The 24,480-nt window shown below is 45.2% G+C and overlaps 1 protein-coding gene across 2 annotated transcripts in view; it reads left to right on the top strand.

The window, feature by feature from the left end:
* MBD3 (methyl-CpG binding domain protein 3) overlaps nucleotides 1-24,480 on the top strand; it is a 50,619-nt gene that overhangs the window by 16,232 nt on the left and 9,907 nt on the right. For both annotated transcript variants that reach the window (XM_075352616.1, XM_075352617.1), the window contains exon 2: nucleotides 20,385-20,544. In XM_075352616.1, the coding sequence (XP_075208731.1) occupies nucleotides 20,385-20,544 (160 nt within the window). The remainder of the gene's footprint in view (nucleotides 1-20,384; nucleotides 20,545-24,480) is intronic.

Raw genomic sequence — 24,480 nt, 5'->3', positions numbered from 1 at the left:
TCCCTTGCTCTTCTGTCCTGGAATGTAACATTCCTGGTGGCAATTACGTCCATCAGACGGGTTTCGGAGCTAGCAGCACTCTCTTGCCGCAAGTCTTTTCTGATCTTTCACCTGGACAAAGTGGTTCTGCGCCCCCTTCCGGATTTCCTTCCAAAGGTTCTTACCCCGTTTCATTTGAACGAGGACATTGTTCTGCCTTCCTTTTGTCCACACCCAGTTCATAGGGTAGAAAGGTCTCTGCATTCGTTAGACCTCGTCAGAGCTCTCAGATATTACATATCCAGGACAGCCTCCTTTAGGAAAACTGACTCTTTGTTCGTCATTCCTGAGGGGCCTAAGAAGGGACAGGCAGCTTCAAAGGCGACTCTGGCTCGCTAGATTCGCTCTGCGATCCAGGAAGTCTACCGCTTGCAACTCAAGCCCATTCCTAGTGGGCTGCGGGCTCATTCCACGCGAGCAGTTGGCACTTCGTGGGCCATTCGGCATCGGGCTTCAGTGGAGCAGGTGTGTAAGGCTGCGACCTGGTCTAGCCTACATATGTTTTCAAAGCATTACAGAGTCCATACCCAGGTTTCAACTGAGGCAAATCTGGGTAGGAAAATTCTGCAAACGGCAGTAGAGCACCTCTCTCAGTAGGTGCTCCAGGCTGTCTGGGACTGGTTCCTAGTCCTTGGGTTGTGTTGTCGTCTTTTATGTTTCTTACCCATGGACTGCTTTAGGATGTCCCATGGTCCTGTGTCCCCCAATGAGGCGTCAGAGAAAAACTGATTTTTGTGTACTCACCGTATAATCGTTTTCTCTTAGCCATCATTGAGGGACACAGCACCCACCCTGTTGCCCTGTTGGACCTTGGTTCTCTCAGTACCTTATTTGGTTATGACCCTTCTTTTCTCATGTTCCTCTGTTGAGAAGTTTTTACTGGTTTTTCTCCTACTGCTTGTGTACTAAAACTGAGGTTGCCTGGCCCGGCCAGGGGGTGTATACTGCAAAGGAGGAGCTATGCTTTTGCATCTACTTATTGTCCTCCTATGGATAGGCAGCATAACACCCATGGTCCTGTGTCCCCCAATGATGGCTAAGAGAAAACCTATTTTACGGTGAGTACACAAAAATCCGTTTTTGGTTTTTTTTCTGTTTTTATTTACTTTCACTTACATATTAGCAATGGGGGTCTCATTTTTAGGCTGGGAGGCTTATTGAGGAGGGGCCTCCCCAGCCTGAGAATACCAGCCCCCTGCTGTCGAGCTTTCATTGCCAGTTATCAAAATTGAGGGAACTGCACACTTGTTTTTATAATTATTAAAAAAAAAAAACCAAAAAAAAAACAAACCGATGCGGTTCCTCTTATTTTGATACACAGATAAGATAAACACATGGCTGGGTGCTGCAGCCTGTAGCCGTATGCTTTCTGTGGAGGAGTGATATACTGCTGTAGGAGGGTGTAAATAGGGGCTGAGGAGCAATAACCTGCAGGAGGCTGTCTATAGAAGGGGCCGAGGAATGATGTTCTGTTGCAGTTAACTGTATAGTTACACCCAAGGCTACCTCAATTAGTATATCTAAAAACAATTTTTAATGAAATAGATTAAAACAATTTAGAATTCCACCTGTGAAAATGTGACACACACAAAACATCCCAGGACCATGATACAGCCTCAATAGTATTCACCTATGGAACACAACGGTTGTTCCAATTTTATATCATTCTCATGGGATTCAACAGTTAGAAAGATCTCTAAATGACCTTCCTTCTCTCTTTCCTCTACCTGCCAATGGAGATATAACCAAGGTTACACGCACCCTAACGGTAAAAAGGTAGCCTTGGGTGTAACTAATTGATATACTACCTTTAAACTGTTTTCTAAGTGTAAAATTGCAGTTAACTGTATAGTTACTGAACAAAAATATAAACGCAACATTGTTTTTGCTCCCATTATTATTATTTTTTTTTTTTTTTACATTTTTTATTTTTTTCATCACTGTGCCTTAACTACAAACTTTGATCAACTTTGATCAACATCTAGCAAATTATCAATGGCTGAAAAGGTTTGTTAGGTCCATAATTTAATTCAAAAGTAGTTTGTGTTTTCATGTCTCAATGAATCATTCTAACATTTTATTGTGGGAATCCATTGAACAGTAAGGCTATGTGCGTACGTTGCGTACAGTCACTGCAGAATTTTCTGCAGCAATCTGAAGAGCACACGTGCGCTTCAAATTGCTGCAGAAAGTGTCCGTAGTGAAAAAAAAAAAAAAAGCAGATTCCATGCGCTCTGCCTGCAGCTCCTGTGTACAGTGCAGGGGCTGCCGGCAAAGCGCACGGAAGAAGTGACATGTCACTTCTTAGAACGCGTGCTTTGGGCAGCGGCCGAAGCGCTGCGCTCTCAAACGCCACGTGCGCACGGCCCCTGCACAATCTCCATAGATTATGCAGGGGACGCAGGACGCATGCAGTTACGCTGCGCTACAAAGCGCAGCGTAACTGCATGTATTTACGCAATGTGCGCACATAGTCTTAAGAAGAATTTCATTCTTTAGATGTGCGCTGAATAGTTCTCCACTTCAAGTACCATATTTTTCGGATTATAAAAATACACTTTTCCTCCAAAAATTTGGGAGGAAAATGAGGGGTGTGCCTTAAAATCCGAATGTAACTTACCGGGAAGTGAATTGGCAGGGGGCTGTCTGTGCGGCACTGTATGCGGGCGGCAGAGTGCGTTCGGGCAGCTGGGTGCCTGTCGGCGGTGCGTGCAGGCGGCCGACAGGGTGCCTCTCCATGCGTGCGTACGGCCGGGTACTTGTCAGTGCCGGCGGCCTCTCTGTGTGCGTGGGCCGGCTACCTGCTGGCTGCCATTCTGTGCAGCCGGGTGGCTTTATGGACTGCGGTGGCTGTGCGGTGGGTGTCCTATTCTTTCTGTGGTCCCGGCTTCAAATGATGGCGCCGGGAGTCATCGCGTGCGCAGATGAAGCTCTTGGATGAGAGCTCCATCTGCGCATGCGTCAGTCCAGGCGCCATTTCTTTAAATCATGGACCACAGACAGACTGGGACACTTGCCGCACCAGCCTGGTCCACCAGATATCCACTGCAGCTTAAGCTATCGCCACTGACCTGCTGCCAGCACTGCCTCTACCTCCTGTGACCCCCGCTCCACCACCGCTGCCGCCCCATCCGATAAGACAACACCGGTGTACACTGCGTGCAGAATTATTAGGCAAATGAGTATTTTGATCACATGATAATTTTTATATATGTTGTCCTACTCCAAGCTGTATTTGCTTGAGAGCCAACAACCAATTAGGCTAAGTTCACATTTCCGTTGATTTGTATCAGTCACATGCGTCGCTTGACGCATGTGACTGATGCGCTGTTCAACGCTGTACAACGGATGACAAAGAACAGAATTCTTTGTCGGATTCCGTTGTGTGCGGGGGGCGGAGTTCGGGGGCAGAGCCGAGCGGGGGGCGGGGCCAGGCGCTGAGGATGTCAGTGGAAGTGCTGCGGTCTGCATGGCTGGGGACAGGTGAGTGTATGTGTGAGTGAGTGAGTGTGTGTATGTGCATGTATGTATGTATGTATGTATGTATATATGTATGTGCACATGCAAAGTGCGGGAGGGGGCGGAGCCGAGCGGAGGGCGGGGCCAGGCGCTGAGGATGTCAGTAGAAGTGCTGCGGTCTGCATGGCTGGGGACAGGTGAGTGTATGTGTGAGTGAATGTGTGTATGTGCATGTATGTGTGTGTGTGCACATGCAAAGTGCGGGAGGGGGCGGAGCCGAGCAGGGGGCGGGGCCAGACGAGGGTGTCAGTGCTTGTCTGCATGGCTGGGGACAGGTGTGTGTGTGTGTACATACATGTGCGGAGTGCGGGAGGGGGCGGGGCCGAGCGGGGAAGTGTCGGCCTCCCTGCACACGTAACCAGCCTAAATATCGGGTAACAGCAAAGCACCCGATGTTTACCTTGGTTACCCGATATTTACCTTGGTTACGGGCCTACACCGCTTAGCGCTGGCTCCTTGCACCGTAACCAGGGTAAATATCGGGTAACCAACCAAAGCTGGTGACGTGTGCAGGGAGCCAGAGAGCATGCGCAGCGAAATCCGACGGATCTCGCTGCTCAAAAAACGTTACATGCTGCGTTCCTCCCGCCCGGCGGTCAGTCGTTCCACGACTGATCAGTCGGGCGGCGGGTGCAACGCAGCATCATCAGTCACAAGCCGCTGCTCATACAAGTCTATGGGAGCAGCGGAATCCGCTAAACGGATTCCGCTGTTTACAAGAGCAGCGGATTGTGACTGATAGATTTTAGCGGAAATGTGAACTTAGCCTTAAGTAAATCAGGTGATGTGCATCTCTGTAATGAGTAGAGGATGTGGTGTAATGACATCAACACCCTATATAAGGGGTGCATGCTTATTAGACAACTTCCCTTCCTTTGGCAAAATGGGTCAGAAGAGAGATTTTGACGGGCTCTGAAAAGTCCAAAATTGTGAGATGTCTTGCAGAGGGATGCAGCAGTCTTGAAATTGCCAAACTTTTGAAGCGTGATCACCAAACAATCAAGCGTTTCATGGCAAATAGCCAACAGGGTCGCAAGAAGTGTATTGGGCAAAAAAGGCACATGGCACATTTATGAACTGATGAAATGAGTTACTCTTGATGGGCCAGATGGATGGGCCAGAGGCTGATCAGTAAAGGGCAGAGAGCTCCACTCTGACTTAGACGGCAGCAAGGTGGAGGTGGGGTACTGGTATGGGTTGGTATCATCAAAGATGAACTTGTGAGACCTTTTCGGGTTGAGGATAGAGTGAAGCTCAACTCCCAGACCTACTGCCAGTTTCTGGAAGACAACTTCTTCAAGCAGTGGTACAGGAAGAAGTCGGTATCGTTCAAGAAAAACATGATTTTCATGCAGGACAATGCTCCATCACATGCATCCAACTACTCCATAGTGTGGCTGGCCAGTAAAGGTCTAAAAGATGAAAAAATAATGACATGGGCCCCCTTGTTCACCTGATCTGAACCCCATAGAGAACCTGTGGTCCCTCATAAAATGAGATCTAAAGGGTGGGGAAAACAGTACACCTCTCGGAACAGTGTCTGGGAGGCTGTGGTGACTGCTGCATACAATGTTAATCGTAAACAGATCAAGCAACTGACAGAATCTATGGATGGTAGGCGGCTGAGTGTTATCATAAAGAAATGTGGCTATATTGGTCACTAATTGTTTTGGGTTTTGTTTTTGCATGTCAGAAATGTTTATTTCAAAATTGTGTGCAGTTATATTGGTTTACCTGGTGAAAATAAACAAGTGAGATGGGAATATATTTGTTTTTGTTTTTTTTTTTTAAGTTGCCTAATAATTCTGCACAGTAATAGTTACCTGCACAAAGAGAGATCCTCCTAAGATAGCCAAATCAAAAAAAAAAAACCACTCCAACTTCCAAAAATATTAAGATTTGCTATTTTGAGTCTTTTGGGTTGATTGAGAACATAGTTGTTGATCAATAATAAAAAAAATCCGCTAAAATACAACTTGCCTAATAATTCTGCACCCAGTGTTTAACCCCTTAAGGACGAAGCCAGTTTTGTACTTAATGACCAGGCCATTTTTTGCAATTCTGACCAGTGTCACTTTATGAGGTCATAACTCTGGAACGCTTCAACGGATCCCGGTGATTCTGACATTGTTTTTTCGTGACATATTGTACTTCATGATAGTTATAAATTTAGAACGATATTTTTTGCTTTTATTTGTGAAAAAATCGGAAATTTGATGAAAATTTTGCAATTTTCAAACTTTTAATTTTTATGCCCTTAACCCAGAGAGTTATGTCACACAAAACAGTTAATAAATAACATTTCCCACATGTCTACTTTACATTAGCGCAATTTCTGAAACAAAATGTTTTGGGGTTAGGAAGTTAGAAGGGGTCAAAGTTCATCAGCAATTTCCCATTTTTTCAACAAAATTCACAAAACCATTTTTTTAGGGACCACATCACATTTGAAGTGACTTTGAGAGGCCTAAGTGACAGAAAATACCTAAAAGTGACACCATTCTCAAAACAGCACGCCTCAAAGTACTCAAAACCACATCCAAGAAGTTTATTAACCCTTCAGGTGCTTCACAGGAACTAAAGCAAAGTGGAATGAAAAAAAGCAAAAAATAAAATTTTACCTAAAATGTTGCTCTACCCCAAATTTGTTCACTTTTAGAAGAAATAACACAACAAAATGAACCCCAAAACGTGTTACCCACTTTCTTATGAACGCGCCGATACCCCACATGTGGTCAGAAACATTTGTTTGGACAAATGGGAGGGCTCGGAACAGAAGGAGCAATATTTGAATTTTGGAAAGCAAATTTGGCTGAAATAGATTGCGGGCACCATGTTGCATTTACAGGTCCGCTAAGGTACCTAAACAGCAGAAACCCCTTACAAGTGACACCATTTTGGAAACTAGACCCCTTAAGGCTTCTATCTAGGGGTATAGTGAGCATTTTGGATCCACAGGTACTTCACAGATTTTGATAACGTTACGTTGTCACATTGAAAATTTTCATTTTTTTCTCAAAAATGTTGCTTTAGCATCAATTTTTTCACTTTTTCAAGAGGTAATTCCAAAAATGTGACCCCAATGTTTGTTACCCACTTTTTTATGAGCGCGGTGATACCTCACTTGTGGTCTGAAACCTTTGTTTGGAGAAATGGGAGGGCTTGGAACGGAAGGAGCAATATTTGAATTTTGGAAAGGAAATTTGGCTGAAAAAGATTGCGGGCACCATGTCGCATTTGGAGGACCCCTAAGGTACGTAAACAGCAAAAAAACACCACAAGTGACCCCATATTGGAAACTAGGCCCCTCAAGGAATTTATCTTGATGTTTGGTGAGTACCCTGAACCCCCAGGTGCTTTACAGAAGTTTATAACGTTGAGCCATGAAAATAAAAAAATAAAATTTTACCACAAAATTGTTACTTCAACCAGGTAGCTTTTTTTTTCACAAGGGTAACAGGAAAAAAATCACCATGAAATTTATTGCGCAATTTCTCCTGAGTTTGTTGATATCTTGTATGTGGTGGAAATCAACTGTTTGGGCACACTACAGGGCTCAGAAGAGAAGGAGTGCAATTTGACTGCAAAATTGGCTGGAATCAATAGCGGACGCCATGTTGCATTAGGAGAACCCCTGAGGTGCCTAAGCAGTGGAGGTCCCCCACAAGTGACCCCATTCTGGAAATAAGACCCCTCAAGGCTTTAATCTAGGTGTATATTGAGCATTTTGAATCCACGAATACTTCACAGAATTTGATAAGCTTAGGTTGCCATATTGAAATTTTCATTTTTTTCACAAAAATGTTGATTTAGCGACACATTTTTCACTTTTTCAAGAGGCAACAACAAAACGTGTACCCCACAGGTTGTTATCTAATTTCTTGTGAGCGCAGGGATACCACACATGTGGCCAAAAACCTTTGTTTGGATAAATGGGAGGGCTTGGAATGGAAGGAGCACCATTTGAATTTTGGAAAAGTTGAAGTAAATTGCGCGCACCATGTCACATTAGCAGGGCCCCTTGGGCACCTATACATCAGAAACCCCCCACAAGTGACCTCATTTTGGAAACTGGACCCCTCAAGGATTTTATTCAGGAGTATAGTAAACATTTTGAATCCACAGGTACTTCACAAAACTGTTGCTGTATCAAAAAATTTCTCACTGTTAAGGGGGCTTTACACGCTGCGACATCGCTAATGCGGAGTCGTTAGGGTCACGGAATTGGTGACGCACATCCGGCCGCATTAGCGATGTTGCTGCGTGTGACACCGATGAGCGATTTTGCATCGTTGCAAAAACGTGCAAAATCGCTCATCGGTGACATGGGGGTCCATTCTCGATTATCGTTACTGCAGCAGTAACGATGTAGTTCGTCGCTCCTGCGGCAGCACACATCGCTATGTGTGACGCCGCAGGAACGAGGAAGCTCCCCTTACCTGCCTTTCATGTGACACTAAAGGATGCCTAGCCTTGTATTTAGCCCAAAAAAAAAAAAAAGAATTAAAATAAATGACGTGGGGTCCCCCCTATTTTTGATAGCCAGCTAGGGTAAAGCAGACAGCTGTAGCCTGCAAACCACAGCTGACAGCTTCATCTTGTCTGGTGATCAATTTGGAGGGCTCCCCAAGCTGTTTTTTTTTTTTAATTATTTATAAATAAATAATTAAAAAAAACAAACAAACGTGGGGTCCCCCCAAATTAGATCACCAGCCAAGGTGAAGCTGACAGCTGGGGTCTGGTATTCTCAGGATGGGAAGAGCCACGGTTATTGGACTCTTCCCAGCCTAAAAATAGCAGGCCGCAGCCGCCCCAGAAGTGGCGCATCCATTAGATGCGCCAATTCTGGCGCTTCGCCCCAGCTCATCCCGCGCCCTGGTGCGTTGGCTAACGGGGTAATGAATGGGGTTGATACCAGGTGTGTAATGTCACCTGGCATCAAGCCCAGCAATTAGTTATGTCACGGCGTCTATCAGATACCCGACATAACTAATTGACAGTAATAAAAAAAAAATTGACAACAAAAAAAAATTTATTTGAAAAAACACTCCCCCAAACATTCCCTGATTGACCAATTTATTGAAAAGAAAAAAAAAAATCCACAATAATCCATTTGGACGTCCCACGTCGCCTCTGGACCTTCTAGAATATGGGGGACACGTTCAGGGAACGTATCCCCCATTTTCTAGGAGGGCAGACCCTCCATTTGAGGAGAGTGGGTGCAAAGAATCTGCACCCACTCTCCCTGGGTCACAGCTGCAGAGTGCGAGCAGCCAGCGTCCTGAACACAGGAAGCTGACAGCTGCGCTCTGCTCATGTGACCGGAGTCTGCAGAGAAGGAGCCGGAGGAGGGGGCCGCGGGGGATCAGGGCTCCGACAGGTATGTATGACACCGGGGGACACCGGGGAACACCAGGGGGGGGTAGGGGGGGACCCGGCGGGGCCTAGGGAGCAGGTTTCTGTCGTATGTGTTATGGCACATACGACAGAAACCATAGGAACACTGTAAATGCGGCCGGCGCGCTGCTGTGATTGCCGGTGCGCGCGGCCATCTTGGATTTTCGGGAGGGGGTTGGGGGTCGGGGGGGGCACTTTGGGGACACCGGGGGACCGGAGGGAACCGGGAAAAAGATTTATCTCCCATCTGGCATGTTTGATCATGCCAGATGGGAGATAAATCATTTTTTACCGGCGCGGTCATTTACTATAACTTGATGATCGGTATACGGTGTATACCGGTCATCAGGTGAGCGGGGACCGGAAAAACCGGCCCGAATCATGATCTCCAGGGTCTCAGCTACCCCCGGCAGCTGAGACCCCGGAAATTTTCTGACTCTGGGGGGCGCTAGACCCTTTTTTCCGACCGCCGTTAAAAAGCGGCGGATCGGAAAAAGTACCCTTATTTACCGCCGTTAAAAGGCGTATCGGCGGTCGTAAAGGGGTTAAGACGGACCCCATTTTTTTTTTTATTTTCCTTTTTTTTCTCTAAATTTGGAGTACGTCTTCTAATTCGGTGCTTCTTATAAAACAAAAAATACGGTAATTCTTGGAAGAACTATCTGAATCTCTAAATCCATTATTGTGAACCTAATAAATGCAAGATGGTGTCTAAGGCTATGTGCGCACGTTGCCTAAGTGCATGCAGTTACGCTGCGATCTGCACCGCAGCGTAACTGCATGCGTCCTGCGTCCCCTGCACAATCTATGGAGATTGTGCAGGAGCCGTGCGCACGTGGCGTATTAGAGCGCAGCGCTTTGGCTGCTGCCCGAAGCGCTCGTTCTAAGTGACATGTCACTTCTTTCCTGCGCTTTGCCGCTCTGTCTATGGGAGGGGCTGCAGTCAGAGCGCATGGAATTGACTTTTTTTTTCATTTCGAACTGTTTCTGCAGGGATTTGAAGCGCACGTGTGCGCTTTAAATCGCTGCAGACATTTCTGCAGGGACAGTATGCAACGTGCGCACATAGTATTTTAAGGCTATCACCACCTGTACTAGTTAAGTCATTAATGAAGCCTACCAAGTTCAAGAACTGTAGTCTGATAAATGACAGGCTCACTGCAGCAGATCAACGTCTTGCCACCTAAGGAGGGCTGCATGCAGCCGAAATGTGTAATGTGTCTTGTTTTGGGTTGTTTTTTTTTTGTTTTATTTTTTTTTTAAGAAATACTTTTGTTTTATTTACACTTACTGTATTCAATTGTGGAGCGCCCTTTTGATGCAAGTTTTTAGAAATGTATTATTCATTTTTTTACCATTACGAGCATACTCTGCAGCTATGTACGCATCCAATTCACAAAGAACCAAGAAAAGAGGGTAAAATAAGTAATCTTTATTGTGAAACAATCAAATTAAAATATGGGGTGTCATACTAGAAGAGTGCACTAGGTGGCATACCAATACATCAGGAGAAAGACGTGTCGGTTAGGATATATCAAATACAATGCCAGTGATTACAAGCAAATCATAGGTCACAGTGTAAAGGCCAAGTCAATAGCAAATGCATTTAGGCCACTGTAATTGAAAAAACTGAGAACTTTGGCATTAAGTAAACAGCATTACAACCAACCTTAGAGCACTAACTCCCATTGGAATGGTGCCAGGTCTCATACAGACGTACGTTTCGGCGGTAGCCTTCATCAGGGTGGCCCAGACCGACGTACGTTTCGGCAATAGCCTTTCGGGGGGGGTCAACGAAGGCTATTGCTGAAACATACGTTGGTCTGGGACCAGGCGCCATTCCATCGGGAGTTAGTGCTCTAAGGTTGGTTGTAATGCTAATTACTTAATGCCAGTGCTCTGATTTTTGTCAATTACAGTGGCCTAAATAAATTTGCTTTTGACTTGGCCTTTATACTGTGACCTATGATTTGCTGAACCAATATATCCATGGCTATTTGAGTAGTAGGTCGGGGGAGTATTGAGTCCACTGTGTGTGTGTGTGTGTGTGTGTGTGTGTGTGTGTGTGTGTGATATCTCTCTCATATATATATATATATATATATATATATATATATATCTTATTTTTTTTTTCCTACTCAGCACATAGGCTGAAATTTGGTGTTTATTTTAGCTATGTATGCAAATAGCCACCATTCACATCAGTCCCCCAAAGTAATTCTCAATCTATCATTCCATTGCAGAGACATGCACGTGTTCATACATGTCAATCTCATAAGAAACAAAGTGATCTTTTAGTATATTTTTTTCAGAGTTCGAAAGGGGAAAGCCACACAAACACAAGGAGCACATGATTAAATCCAGAAACCCAATGCTGTAATGCAATAGTTCTAACTCTGATAGTGCAGGATTTTGATAATCTACTTATTTTAATCCCTACAGTTTCTCCTAAATGGGATATAAAAGCTATTGAAATTTTGGGCCAGTCTAAAAATTAAATGGGCTTGGCCTAAATAACATTACAGGGGGCATGAATGGTGTGAAAATAACAATCTGGTATACTTGGCGACAGAAGAACCGTGACATCAACACTTTGTGCCCTCCCAGAGCAGGCTGTGCTGGAGACAGCAGGTGGGTATGCCAGGTTTTATTTTCACCCCATCCTTACCCCCAGTAATGGCTTTTAGGCTGGATTACCCCTTTAACTAAGGAAACCACTTTAGCTGCTCCACAGGGTTCCCTCACTAAATTCCCAGCAGACTTTATAGAAGGTCTATTGATAATAGTGCCTACAAAGAGATCCTATACATTTCTAAATGGTTCCATTATACCCTATAGGTTGTGGTTAGGGACAGGTATTAGTCAGAGCAGGAGCATATTTGTCCGAGTTATGTTACTATGTGTATTTACCGTCTGGACCATGCTGTTTCCAACAATGTGACTTATTACTCAGATTCATGAGCATGTGTAGAGAATTCCATTGTATGAATTGTGAGAAGTGATGTGATAATTTATATTGTGGTGTATGGAGATGCTGCCTTCGCAAGTCAAGTAATATTGTTAATTTTAATTGATTAAAGCTTATTTGTACTTATTTATTTTTCCTTGAGTTTGTAGGTGGGTAACTGATTAGTATTGGCGATAACCTCAGTTATGGAACTCACTGTTTATTCTGTGTTGTCTGCATTAAATGGGTTTTCCATTACAGATATTGATGGCCTATTGGGAAAAGTCAGCAATAACAGATGGTGGGGCCCAGCACCCTGTACCCTCACAATCTGCTGCAGGTTACAGGCTATGGCAGTAGCTGTAGAGTGCTGAGTGCTCCATTGCACAGTTTAGCGGTCGCTCTCCTATGAATGGCGCTCAACTGCAGTACCATAGAGCAGTCACTATACACTGATGGCGCTGTGGTGTTCAGGTCTGTCCTCTGCTGGAGTTTCAGGTGCTGAACTTCCTCTGGTCTGTTGTTGCTGACATTTACAAGTCCGCAACAACAGACCATCATTATTGGTTCATCATTATTGGTGCAGTAGAAAACCCCCTTTAAGGCCCTGTGCGCACACTGCGTTTTTTTGCTGCAGAAAAGGTGCGATTTTTGTTCCTAACCTTTCTGCAGTCCTTCCCCAGCAAAATCTATGGGAAAACCAAAATGCTGTGCGCACACTAAGATTTTGGGTTTTTTTTTTTATCCCTACAGGTTTTGCTGCAGAATTTCTGCAGCAAAAAAGTAGCATGTCACTTCATTTCCTCTTCACAAGTGTCTGTAAAGAAACCCGTACACCTTAGATAGCGTTCACACCATACTGAAGCAGATGATGTGCCCATAGTGCCTTTTTCTCAGGCGTTTTTCCTTGCTTTGTTTTTGATCAATAAAGGAAAAATCATCCCAGCAAAGTTTATGCCAATCGTGACTTGCTCTGCCCATGTTGCTTCTTTTTCGGTTGCTTTTTTGTTGCTGAAAAAAAAGAAACGCCACTTGTTTTTGTCGTTTTTTTTCCCCAATTGACTTCAATTGAGTCAGTGAAAAATGCCGGGAAAAAGGCATGTGTAATGCCCATATCACTTCTTTTTTTTTTTTTTTTTTTTGTGCTTTTTGACTGGGGTTTCCTGCAATAGAAAAAAACCCCTCTAAAACGGATTTATTATTTAATTGATATTAAAACTGCTTAATGGCAAAAACCATATAGAGCAATAGAGCTCCAAACTGTCAACACACACAAAAAACACAAAACAAAAATTCTTGTGTCAGGGTGAGCACACAGCATAGAATGATCTAAATCAGGGGTCTCAAACTCGGCTGGGTGTATGGGCCGCACAGAGGAAAAAAAAATAATTTGGGGGCCGCATTCTTTGCAGGACAAAGTGACATTTTTGTTGGTACCATATATTTATTTATTTTTTACACCCCTTTGCATCACTGGTTTTTAACATTTTTCACTTCTTTATTATAAAAAAAAGTGCGCATTCTTTGTTTTTTTTTTTTTTTTTTTTTTTTTTTCATATTTAAACATTTTTGATGGTAAAGTCCTGCTTTATTTTTAATTTTTTTTTTTAACATTTCACCCCTTTCTTGTAACTAATAGTGTTACAATTAGCACCATATAGTAATTTTGGCCATCATCTTTTAGTAACGTTCCGAATGTTGTAGTATTGTGCCCATCCTAGTCCCCATCCTACAGTAATGTGCTCATCCTTTTCCCCATCCTGTAGTAATGTGCATCATCCTTATCCCTATCCTATAGTAATTTCCCCATCCTTTAGTAATGTGCCCATCCTGTAGTAATGTTTCCATCCTTGTCCCCTTGTAGTAATGTCACTATCCTGTAGTAATGTCCCCATTCTATAGTAAAGAGCCCATCCTATAGTAATGTCCCCATCCTATAGTAATGTGCCCCATCCTTGTCTACTTGTAGTAATGTCCCTATCCTGTAATACTGTGCCCATCCTAGTCCCCATCCTATAGTAATGTGCCCATCTTTGTCCCCATCTTTTAATAATGTGCTCATCCATGTACCCATCCTGTAGTAATGCCCCCATCCTATAGTACTGTTCCCATCCTTGTTCCCATCCCATTGAAATGTGCCCACCTTGTCCCCATCCTATAGTAATGTGCCCATCTTTGTCACCGTCTTGTAATACTGTGCTCATCCTTGTCCCCATCCTATAGTAATGCCCATACTGGTACCTTTGTGCCGATCTACACACACACACACACACACACACACACACACACACACACACACACACACACACACTTCTCTCCTGTGCCCTGTTCCCTCGGCTGCCTCATCTCTGCTTTTTGCTGTCTGCTGGCCCGTGCCCCCCGTTGACTATCGCCGTTGGTGTAGGGGCCGCCCGCAGCCACTGCCAGTGCTTTGTCAGATGATTGTTTTGCCGGCACGGAGTCAAGCTCTCTGTGCACAACGTTTCCAATGCAGCCGTAGCCGTCCGCTAATCAGATGTAAGCAACTGAGGTCATGCAGTTTCCATTGGAGGAATAGTTGTGCACAGAGCGCTTTACTATGAGCGTGCAGCGCCGGCAAAACAATTATCTGACATAAAGCGCTCACAGTGGCTGCAGGTGGCCCCTGCTCCGGCCGCGATAGTCAACAGGGGCACGGGCCTGGGGGCTTTACGAAGCAGCCTGAGGGGCCGCGTGTTTGAAACCTGTGGTCTAAGTAGTGCGGGATAGCAGGGTGTCTCTTAGAGTTGGGCCATAATAGCTATATATTAATGTCAAATAGCAGATTAAGTAGGGCTAGGACTAAACTGTCCCTATTGTCCCTATCTATACTTGTAACCTGGCAATTTGCCAGAATTGGATAACCATAACCCAGAAAAAGTGCATAGCAGTGATTAAAGCAGTGCTTATAAATCTATAAGTCAAAAATAAAAATTAAAAAGGTCAAATGCTTGTTAAAATACTGCATGTCTCCTGTCGGATAAGTGTACCCCTCTGACTGGGACGTTTTTTCTATAGGCCTGCAAATTTGGTATTTATCATGTTAGCATTATGATGTAGATTGACACAGCAAGGACCTATATTATATAATGCTTATAGATTGACCAGGTGTTGTCCAGACCTGGTAACACCTGGTCAATCTATAAGCATTATATAATATAGGTCCTTGGTGTATCAATCTACATCATAATGCTAGCATGATAAATAATGCCAAATTTGCAGGCCTATAGAAAAAACGTCCCAGTCAGAGGGGTACACTTATCTGACAGGAGACATGCAGTATTTTAACGAGCATTTGACCTTTTTAATTTTTATTTTTTGACTAAGGCTAGTTTCACACTTGCGTTGGACAGGATCCGTAGCATTGCGTTGTGTGACACATGTAACGGATGCGTTGCATATAGTGGCACAACGCATGCTACAGATCGTACAAAATAACGCAATCCGTTATAGTTTTTTTTTTCCTTGACTTTACACATCTGAGCATGCGCAGTTGTGTAAAATCAGCTGCGTTAACGGAATCCGCCACCATTGGCGTCCATTATAAAAACAACGGACACCTAACAGATTCCTGCAGGTTGCGTTTTTTTGACACTCCGCCAAGCGCAGAAAAACGTTACATGCTGCGTTCCATCCGCCCGACGCAGCGTCAAAATAACGACGCGTTGTCCAGCGGATGCACCGCAGACACTTGCGTTACAGTGCGTCGTCAATACAAGTCTATGGAGAATAGCGCAGTGCGTTAACGGACTGCGCTATTCTCCATAGTGACGGAATGCGCTGAACGCAAGTGTGAAACTAGCCTTATAGATTTATAAGCACTGCTTTAATCACTGCTATGCACTTTTTCTGGGTTATGATTATATAATTCTGGCAAATTGCCAAGTTACAGGGATATACTAACTAGGGTATGCCGATGCTGAGCGTCGGTGCCCAGAAAATTAGGGTGTGTTAACCTCCGCAGTCAGGTAGGGATAATAGGGATGGTGTAGTCCTACCTAATCTATTTGACATTAATATACAGCTATTATGGCCCAACTCTAAGATACACCCTGCTATCCCGCACTATTTAGGCCATTCTATCCCATTTGCTCACCCTGACACGACAATTTTTTTTTATTTTTTTTTGTGTGTTGACCAATTGTAGCTATATTGCTCTATATGGTTTTTGCCATTAAGCATTTTTAATTAATACTTAATGAATTATCTGTTTTAGGCTATGTACGCACAGTTCGTTTTTCGCAGCGTTTTTGCGCGTTTTTCGGGTGCGTTTTTGGCCTCAAAACTGCAGGACTTTGCTTCCCCAGCAAAGTCTGAGTTTTCATTTTTGCTGTCCGCACACATCTGTTTTTTTTACCTGCGTTTTGGACGTCAGTTCTTTCCTGCATTTTTCTGCGTTTTCCCCCCATGCAATGCATTGGAAAAACGCAGCAAAACGCACCAAATCGCGGCAAAAACGCATGCGTTTTTTATGCGTTTTTTCGACGCAGGTGCGTTTTTGTGCGTTTTTTAGCGGCCAAAAACGCACAAACGCAGCGTCAAAAAGACGCAGTGTACGAACCTAGCCTTAGAGGGGTTTTTTTTTTTCAGTCTTTTTGCAATATTTCCTCTTTTGGTTTAATTTTCATATGGTTTAAAGTTTCCTGCAATAGAGATGAGTGATCCTGATTGGCCAAAAATCGTACGGTCTTTGGTCGGATCGGAATCTGACATCCGATCATTTACCGCAAAAGATCTTGTCAAGGCAAAAACCATCCTCTCCCTGCCCATCACAGCCATGTCAAGTATTGGCCCCTGTAAAAATGAAAAAAGAAGCAAAAGGGTTAAAGCAGTACATACTAGAGTCCCCGCGGCTGCAGCGTTACTTCCGGGTCTGACAATTATCTCTAATGAATATTCACTGCTGTCCCTGCCCACCGGCGTATCTGGCTGCAGTCAGACCCCCACCCCCAGACAGCGTCTGTTGATTGGTTGGAATCACAGGCGCTGTCTCGGGGTCTATATCGTGGTATAAAATAAATAAATAAAACAAATGCTGTATTGATACCAGCACAGATAAAGCTGGTTACAGGCCCCAAGCCGTGCGCTTATCTTGGCTGTGTAGCAAAATAAGAGGAACCACATTGCGGCTTTTTTTTTAAAAAAAAAAGTGTGCAGTCCCCCTAATTTTGATGCCCTGCCATGATAAAGCCCGACAGCTGGGGGCTGCTATTCTCAGCCTGGGGAGTCCCATAGGTATTGGTAAGAATAGCAACTTGCAGCCATCTGGGATTGTCACATCCATTAGATGTAACAATCCCAGCGCTTTACCAGACTCTTCCCAATTGCTCTGGTGCGGTGGCAATCTGGGTAATATCAGGGGTTAATCGCAGCTCACAGCTGCGACTAAGCCCTAGATTAGTAATGGTAGGCGTCTGACGTCCCCCCAATACTAAGCTGTAAGTGAAAGTAAATAAACACAACCTCACCCCCCCAAAAAAATCTTTTATTTGAAATAAAAGAAAATGAAACACCCTCTTTCACCACTTAACCGCAAAACACCCCTGAAGGACTGACCTAATCCACACGAGGTCCCACGACTATTCCAGCACTGCTACATCTGAAATTACAGCGCGCGATCATGGAATAGGACCGAATGCTGTAACTGCAGGCAGAGAGTGAGCCGTGATCAGCGATGACATCACTCAGGTTAGTGACGGTCACAGCTCGATGTTCACGTGTGACCGCAGGTAACTTGAGTGACGTCACAAGGTGAATTGCGTTCATGCCAGCGGATCACCGGGGTTTTCTGCAGATCCACCAGCATGAATGCGATTCACTTTGTGACATCACCGGGTTTCCCTGCACCTAGGCCTCGGGCAGGAAGTCCAGGGACGTAGGTGCCCTGGTCTGTGAGGCGATTTGTAGTTAAGTAACCCTAAGTAGTCATGGTGATAACCCAGGGTTACTATGGCAGCGATTGGGTCCCTGGAAAGTGATCACGGGGGCCCGATCGCCAGGGAGAGGTAAGAGATCCCCCTCCCCGCCTTCTGACTGCTGCGATTGCACTGATTACAGCATTCATGGGGTTAAATTGCCGAGAGTGGGGCAAGCACCGCTCCGAGCAGAGAGAGCTGGGTCCTGGCTGTAACATCAGCCGGAAACCTGGTGGCAAGCGCGGGGGTAGAGCGCCTGAACCGTGCTGTCGCCTTGACAAAAAAAGCACACAAAAAAGTAAAAACAGAAGAAAAAAAGCACATTTTTTATCAGCTTTTTTCCTGCCAAAACATGCTTTCCCCCCCCCCCCCTTTTTAGCACAAAAAAAGCACCATGGGCACATAGCCTACATCCAAGTGTAGATGGCCATGTACAGACCATGATGTGCGAATTAGCCGCGGGTCACCCATTCCATGAACAGTGCCTCACAGATGTCTGATTTTGGCCATAAGCTTACATTTCAACAGCCAGATCATTGTTAAATGCCGATCGGCTACATGAAAGCCTGTGGGCAGCCGCTTAATATCATGTTTAAACAGGCTGACCACACTTTGATATGCACAGAACTATCACTTATTGGCCAGTGTAAATTTGCCCTTTGTTTTCAATGGCGAGAGTAAGTGTCTCGTGACACGTAGCGACGTTCCAGCGATTCAACCTGGCAGGGTTCTGCTGGAGTGTTGCTGATGAGCTGTCAATCAGGCAGATCTCCACAGCGATCAGAGACTAGCCACCAGCGACCCGTGTAACGAAGCGGTGCTTTGTAGCCAGGGTACACATTGGGTAACTATGCAAAGCGCTTTGCATAGTCACCCGATGTGTACCCTGGCTACGTGTGCAGGGAGCCGGCGTCTGGTAGCCTGTAACCCGCGTACGCTGATAACCATGGTACATATCGGGTAAGTAAGCAAAGTGCTTTGCAAAGTTACCTGATGTGTACCATGGTTACCAGCGTACCGCCGCTTACAGGCTGCCAGACGCCGGCTCCCTGCACATTCAGATTGTTGGTCTCCCACCGTCAAACACGCCGATGCATGCTGCACAGCGGGAGACCAACGAGCAAAAAATGGTCCTGATTGTTGTGTCATGATCAGCGACCTTGCAGTAGGGGCCCGCTCGCTGCTGATTGTCTCACACACAGCGATATCACTACTGAGGTCGCTGATACGTCACAAAACCTGTGACGTTTCAGCGATCTTGCTGTGTGTGTGACTGGGGCTTAAGTGTACACTGATACCTCTGGCGGAGTCTTATCTCTTGGGAGAACAGGATTCCCTCTTCATTTGCAGGCCCCTATACTGATAAGATTAACATCAAGTGGGTGGCTAAAGCTGGGTTTACACACTGCAACATCGCAAAGGACATCGCTGTAATGTCACCGGTTTGGTGACGCAATAGCGACCTCCCTAAGTCTCTGCTAAGTCTCTGGTGAGCGTTCAAACAGGCAAACCTGGCCAACAACTCAACAGCGATCCGGACCTGCAGAGCGACCTAGCTGGTTGTTTGGGGACGTTGATAAGCAGCCTTTTGAAAGGGAAGTTGCTAACAAAGTCGCTGCAAAGTCTTCACACACTGAAACTTCATGCTGCACAGCGGGAAACAAAGGACCTAGGAATGGTCCTGAACGATTTGTAACGATTACAACTTCACAGCAGCGGCCAGGTCGCTGATGGGTTTCACACACTGCAACATCGCAAACAACATCGCTATTGCGTCACAAAACCGGTGACGTTACAGCGATGTCGTTTGAGATGTTGCAGTGTGTAAACCCAGCTTTAGGTTTACTTTTCTCGGTGTATGGGTTCCTGAAGACAGCTGGCTGCAGAAAGTGGCTATGCCCTCACCTTTGAGAATGTATTTCAGGATTTTATGGAAAGTGTAGGCACATTAAAGAGGACAAACCATCAAGATTTTCATATATAAACTAAGCCAGTGCTATTCTGGCGCTATCATGCTGATTATAAACATACCTTTAGTTGTGAGTTTGGATGTTTTTAGTTTCTGAAATATAGACGAGTAAAGTTTGTGAAATACACAGTTGATTGACAGGTGCTGCAGAATATCTAATGGTGGGTTGGGTTTTGCTAGTTATTCCCTCCTCTGTCTGTTTACCTGTCCAGAGGGAGGGAGGAAGGACAGGCAGACGGGGGCGGGAATAACTAGCAAAACTCGACCCACCATTAATGTTCTGCAGCACCTGTCATTCAAGTACCGTAAGTGTATTTAACAAACGTGCCTATATTTCAGAAAGTATACATCTGATCTCACAACTAAAGGTATGTATAGAATCAGCCTGATTGCACCAGTATAGGCCTGACTTTAGTTTATGTATTAAAATATTGGTGGGTAGTCCTCTTTTAAATGGTTGTACTAAGCGATCATTTATTTATAGCTTTTGTGTTCCTTTTTAATAAATACTGTATATTGGAGATAGAAGTCAGACTAGGAAAACAATTGATTGTTAACTTTGTCTTGCCTTTCTTTTCAGCCCAAGTGGTAAGAAGTTCCGTAGTAAGCCACAGCTGGCACGGTACCTTGGAAACTCAATGGATCTAAGCACATTTGACTTTCGAACTGGAAAAATGCTGATGAGCAAAATCAACAAGAACCGCCAACGTATGCGATATGATGGACTAAATCAGGCTAAGGTATTTTATTTCAATCTGAAGAGTACCAAAAGTTAGAAATTGTACATTCAGTGTACAGAGGGGATTCATTATACATGTCATAAAATGTTTGTGATGTTGGCTTTTGACCTTTTAAAGGGGGCTGTTAATATATTGTGGTCCACTAAACCCCTTTGCAACATGGCCAGTTTGTTTTTGCATTTTTGTTTTTTCCTCCCCTTTTTCCCAGAGCCATAACTTTTATTTTTCTGTCCCCATAGACATGAGGGCTTGTTTTCGTGGGACGAGTTGTACTTTTGAATAACACCTTTCATTATACCACATAACATACTGAAAAATGGGGGAAAAAATCAAATGTAGAGAAATTGGGGGTGGGGGGGAGCAGACGTCTGACATTTCTTTTTTGTTTTGTTTTCTTTTCTTTTCTTTTTGGTGGTGGGGAAAAAAATCAGAAGTTTGCACAAAAAAAAAAAAATTATTGATCGCTCGTTACAGCACTTTTTGTGTTACTGCAGCTCCCCAAAATTACAATTTTAATCTTTAATTTTGGGGCGTTAACAAATCGGGTTATTTGATATCTAGCTTTTCTGAACCCAGTGATACCAGGTGTATTTTTTTCTTTTACTTTTTAATTTATTTTTAATAGGGCAAAAGGGGTTGATTTTGAATTTTTTTATTTTTTTATTTTTTTTTAATATTTAAACCCCTTTACAACTGTACCTATACGTCCGAGGTCGTATCTGTTTCTTTAATGTGGGCTTTTGCGGCGAGTCTACATTATTCCCCGCATATGTCTGTTAATCTGATCAGCAGTGAGATCGCACTGTCAAACTGACAGCGAGATCTAACGCGCTCCAACAGGGGATTGTGCTGTTCCCCGCCGCCATGGGCGACCCCGTCACATTCATGTGGCGCGAATAGGTCGTCATGATAGCGTGGGATCAGCTGATGGGTCCCTGTCACTGTCATGACTCACATGCTGCGAATGGCGGAATAGCGCCAGCATTCACAGGACATCGGCATTTCTGCTGAAGTATTGTTCTGAACAGCAGAAGCGATTGGACTATGTAGGCATAAAGTCCCCGAAGTGTACTAGTAAAATCAATTTTAAAAAAAAAGTAAAAATCTATATATATAATTCTCTGTCTGTCTCTGTCTGTCTCTGTCTGTCTCTGTCTGTCTCTGTCTGTCTCTGTCTGTCTGTCTGTCTTGAAAATTGTGTCGTTACAGTGACAACCAGCGGGTTGGCCGCTGGGCTCGGCATGGCCCCACCCCCCTGCACAGATTGGCCGCTCGGCATGGCCCCGCCCCCCGCACGGATTGGCCTCTCGCCCTGGCCCCCTGCACGTATTGGGCGCTCGGCCAGGCCCCGCCCCTCACGCATTGGATGCTCGCCCTGACCCCGCCCCCCGCACGCATTCCCTGAACCCACACGGAGACGCCCGACTCCCAGGTGACTGCTGCAGCTCCGGAAGCCCACACCGGCAGGACTAAGTGGAGAAAAGCCACTAGCTTACCCCGCCTGCTGGCACACGTGTGCCGGAGCCGGCGTAGGCTGGTAACTATAGTACACATCGGGTAACTATAGAAACCGCTTTCCTTAGTTACCCGATGTAACTAGCTTACCCTGGGTCCCGCACACGTCGGCACTGTCGCTTTTAATAGTTACCTTTTCTCCACTTTGTCGCCACGCTCCCGTGCACTGTGTACACTACAGTTGCTGTGCGACAAGCTCCCATCACATGTTGTCATGTGACCAGGAAGTTGCGGCGCAGCCACTGTCCTGTACACAGTGTACGGCTGCTTTCAGACGTCCGTGTCACACGTAGCACACATGCATGTATATACACACACACAGCAGACACACATGGATACACCGAGCGCATACACACATACCGCACATGCATGTACACACACACAAACACACACACACACTCTGCTGTACACTCACCCAGCGATGCGGTCCCCGGCACTGAAGTCCCCAGCGCTGTTCCTGCTTCCAGCTCCTCAGGGCACTGAATATTCAGTGAGTATAATAAGCGGCGATAAGGAGCGGGAGGCAGCATCGCTGGAGAGAGGTAAATATAGAAAATATTTTTATTAAAAGCAAAACCTATGGAAAAAAAAGATGCTGTGCGCACTATGCGGATTGTGACAGCTGCATGTTTTTCTGCGGGATTCCCGCAGCGAAAACAATTGCATGTCACTACTTTTCCGCAGGTAGCTGCGGGGTTTCACTCCATTGACTGCAATGTAATCGTGAAATCCCGCAGGGAATAACACAGGCAGCAAATTCTGTGCGGTTCATTGCGTTTTCTTGCGTTATTCCTTGCGGTATTTCGCGGGTTACCTGCGGTAATGTTCATCGCTGCCCTGCGGTTTGCAGGGAAGTGATGTCATTATGACAGGACGAGGAAGCGGAGCAGAGAGTAATCACACACACACACAGAGACATATAGAATACACACACATCACACACAGACACAGACATATAGAATACACACAGAAATCAAACTGATATATAGAAAAAAAAAACACGTGGGCTCCGCTGTATTTTTACCATCCAGCTGCGGTAAACACACAGTGGCGGACCGGTATTCTCAGGCTGGGGAGAGCGAGGGACAGCGTTAATGTACCCCCCCTCCCACAGCCGAGAATATCAGCCCGCAGCTGCTCCGAGACTGTCGCATCCATTATGCGGCGGTCCTGGAGTGTCCCCGGCTCTTCCAGATGCCGTGATGCGGTGGCTGTCCAGGTAATAAGGAGTTAAATGACAGCGCATCGCCGCCATTTAAGTCCCGGCTTTTAATCATGGCAGCGCCTATGAGACAGCTTTCATGATTAAAACCCGTAATTAAAGTGAATAAACACAAACACCGAAAAATCCTTTTATTTTAAATAAAACAAAAAGCTCCTCTTTCACCCGTTTATTAACCCCCCCAAAACACACAGCTCCGACGTAATCCACGTCCTCCGATGCCTGCATCCAGCTGCGACTGACAACAGCGCTGAATCAATGCAACCTTGCAGGGAGCCTGTAGAGGTAATTACAGGTAATTTCCCACGGCCGATAATATAAACACACTACCGCCCGGGAGAAATGCAGCGTGTCAATCTGTCCTCTATCTCTCTATCTATCCCTCTATCTCAGAAGGAATTTTTTTTTTTTTCTTCAATGTGCTTTATTGCATTGAATGCATTAAAACACATGTACCAATCCGCACGCGGCAATACCGCAAACAATACCGCGGTAAAGCCGCCGCAAACCGCATGTGAATTTTGGGTGCGGTGTGCTGCGGTTTATTACCGCAGGTGCGGTAATCTTTCAGATCCTGCGGAATTTTCTTAAGAAAATTCCATTTTCCAGTGCACACAGGGCCTAATACTTACCTTTTTCTCCACTTTGTCGGCGTGCTCCCGTGCACTGTGTACACTACAGTTGCAGTGCGACAAGCTCCGATCACATGTTGTCATGTGACCAGGAAGTTGCGGCGCAGCCACTGTCCTGTACATAGTGTACGGCTGCCTTCAGACGTCTGTGTCACACATAGCACACATGCATGTATATACACATACAGCAGACACACAGCAGATACACATGGATACACCGAGCGCATACACACATACCGCACATGCATGTACACACACACACACACTCTGCTGTACACTCACCCAGCGATGCGGTCCCCGGCTCTGAAGTCCCCAGCGCTGTTCCTGCTTCCAGCTCCTCAGGGCACTTAATATTCAGTGAGTATAATGAGCGGCGATAAGGAGTGGGAGGCAGCAGAGCCGGAGAGAGAATCTCTGGAGAGAGGTAAATATAGAAAATATTTTCATTAAAAAGACCCATATTTTCTCCGATATGTTTTACACTGATGTCGCACGGATCACATCAGTGTGCGATCCATGTGACATCCGTGCTGCCGGAGATGCCTGCGTGTATGCGTGCGGGGTCAT

The sequence above is a fragment of the Anomaloglossus baeobatrachus genome, chromosome 1 (assembly GCF_048569485.1).
Source record: "Anomaloglossus baeobatrachus isolate aAnoBae1 chromosome 1, aAnoBae1.hap1, whole genome shotgun sequence".
NCBI classification, from domain to species: Eukaryota; Metazoa; Chordata; class Amphibia; order Anura; family Aromobatidae; genus Anomaloglossus; species Anomaloglossus baeobatrachus.
This window is presented reverse-complemented; position numbering and strand designations above follow the sequence as displayed.